Source organism: Haemaphysalis longicornis, unplaced genomic scaffold (assembly GCF_048455015.1).
Source record: "Haemaphysalis longicornis isolate Haplotype H1 unplaced genomic scaffold, Haemaphysalis longicornis Haplotype H1 scaffold_12, whole genome shotgun sequence".
NCBI lineage: Eukaryota > Metazoa > Arthropoda > Arachnida > Ixodida > Ixodidae > Haemaphysalis > Haemaphysalis longicornis.
This window is the reverse complement of record NW_027526225.1, coordinates 47,500,938-47,503,107: the sequence shown is the minus strand read 5'-3', so window position 1 is coordinate 47,503,107 and position 2,170 is coordinate 47,500,938. Positions and strand designations below refer to the sequence as shown.

Here is a 2,170-nt window from a genome sequence, read left to right as displayed (position 1 = left end):
CCACTTCGCGGCCGCGGCCGCCGCTCGCCCAGCGACCGTGCTGTGCGCCTGTCGTGTGCGCGGCGCATTTTCGCGTCCATTGTAATAAGAAGCAATAAAAATAGAGTGCCTGCAACCGCTCTAGAACTGGAGTCGCGGCCAGCTGCCCGACGAGCAGACGAAATCCCGCCGCCTCCGCCGTCAAGCATCGGATCGTTTGTAGCTAGCAAGCAGACGCTCCACTAGGGTATAAGGGGAGAAACGGCTGGAAACGCTGATTGGTTAACAGAAATCAACGCTCAAGAAGGCGATCCGTCTCCCTAGGCGACCCAGGGTGCCTAGGGAACCAAAAAAGGTCCCCAGAAAGGTCCCTGGCCGTACGGCGGCGCCACCGGCGCCACCGCGCTGCGGCCGCGGCCGACCGGCCGAGCCTGCCGGTTCATTCATTCGGCTCCGGTGCTTGCGGCGGTCGGGTGCACGACGTGCTGCTCGCCGGTGCCCACTTTTTTGGCGCGAAAATTGCTTTGTCATCGCCCGTCGGAACGAAATCGTGGTTCTGCAGGAAACGCACAACAATCTCAAGGTAAGCAGTACATATTCCCGGCAAAAGGGTTTTGCCCCCTTTCTTATTTTTTATTTTTTCCAGCTGCAGCAGGTGCACGACGTGCTGCTCGCCAGTGCCCCTTTTTTGGCGCGAAAGCCCATCGGAATGAAATTATGATTCTGCCGGAAACGCAACAATCTCCAGGTAAGCAGTACATATTCCCGTCGAAAGGGTTTTGCTTTCATGTGTTTTGCCTTTTTTTTTTTTTTTTTCAGCTGCAGCAAAACGTGCCACTCCTGGCCATGGCACGCCGTGATGGTTTTCGCGCGCTGAGCCTGAGCCGCAAGGACGGAGGTAAAGTAAAGCCTGCGCAGCAGCGATCTGCTAAAAAATGGACGTTGCGCGTGAAGCTGGTGGCCGTTATCTTTTGTTCTTTTCAAGGTGCAGCACGTGGCGTTCCATCGGCGGCTGCAGGGGACCGCAAGAATCTAAAAACCAAGTACGGAGGTAAAGTAAAGCCTGCGCAGCAACGTTCTGCTTAAAAATGGACGTTGTGCGTGGACCTGGTGGCGGTGATCTTTTGTTCTTTTCCAGGTGTAGCACGTGGCGTTCCATCGGCGGCCTCAGGGGACCGCAAAAATCTAAAAACCAAGGTAAGGCACGCTATGCTGCTGCAAACTGACCATGGCATTGTGAACGACGTGTTTTTTTTTTTTTTTTTTTGCGTGGAGCTGGTGGCGGTGATAATTCTTCTTTTCAAGGTATAGCACGTGGCGTTCCCCGAGCAGCCCCAGCAAAGGACTGCAAAAATCCGAAAACCAAGTTAAGCCACACGGCAGCCCGCGCTGCTGGAAACTCTCCTGTGTGTACACAATATTGTTTTTGTTTTATTGCTTTCCTTCCCTTTCAAGGTGCCACCTGGAGTACGGCTATCACCCCAGCAACTGGTATTACGCGCAACAAAATTCTGGAAAGCAGGCTGAAAACTGGCGATTTAGGCAAAGTGGCACTTTTGTTTGGCGTGACCACAGAAAATTCTGCCGTGTCGTCGTCCAGCGTGGCAAAATTTGAACCTGAAGAAAATCTGCAACAATTTCAAGCTAGGTAGCAGGCAGATAAAAGCCGGTGATTTACGTAAAGTGGCACCTCCTTTTGACGCGTTCACAGAACAAAAATTTGCTTTGTTTTTGTCCGTCGAGTAAAAATAATTGCGTATCACGAGAATTGGCATGATAAGAGTCTGAATGAATTTTTGTGTTTGCTTGTTTGGTGTACTTGAGAACAATAAATCTGTCAAGTGCTTATCTGTGGTCTTTCCTTCGTGGTATGATGAGCCCCACTGGACGTTTATATGTTCCACATATAATTATGACCATCAAAAGAGGCAGTTCACTCCCACAAGAACTTATGAGCTGCTGCAATGCTTTTTTTTTTTTTGCCTAATTTAATCTTATCAACAAACTAGCTATTGCGCTTCCGTTTCTATCCCATAGCCCCCGGCCAGCTCTGTATGGGATAAACATGTCAGGGAAAAATAATACCAGCTGCACTTTATTCTGGCACAGAAGGATGGAGGCAGGCATGCTGTTATCGTGTGAACTTCATGCTAGCATTATGGCAGAGCTATCAAATGAAACCAGATGCCCC

The 2,170-nt window shown here is 50.3% G+C and overlaps 1 protein-coding gene across 4 annotated transcripts; it reads left to right on the top strand.

The window, feature by feature from the left end:
- Window positions 1-257: 257 nt before the first annotated feature.
- LOC144161945 (uncharacterized) lies at window positions 258-1,933 on the top strand. Of its 4 annotated transcripts, XR_013320536.1 has the most exons (6): window positions 258-562; window positions 626-727; window positions 799-877; window positions 965-1,030; window positions 1,118-1,176; window positions 1,285-1,933. XR_013320536.1 is itself a non-coding variant. In XM_077692501.1 (5 exons), exons 2-5 carry the CDS (start codon window positions 697-699, stop codon window positions 1,288-1,290), a joined length of 312 nt encoding a protein of 103 aa, XP_077548627.1. In that variant the 5' UTR covers window positions 258-562; window positions 626-696; the 3' UTR covers window positions 1,291-1,933. The 4 variants fall into 4 exon arrangements, 1 of the variants encoding a protein (XP_077548627.1); XR_013320538.1 differs by having other exon boundaries at window positions 626-877; window positions 965-1,022; XM_077692501.1 differs by having other exon boundaries at window positions 626-877.
- The last annotated feature ends 237 nt before the right edge of the window (window positions 1,934-2,170 follow it).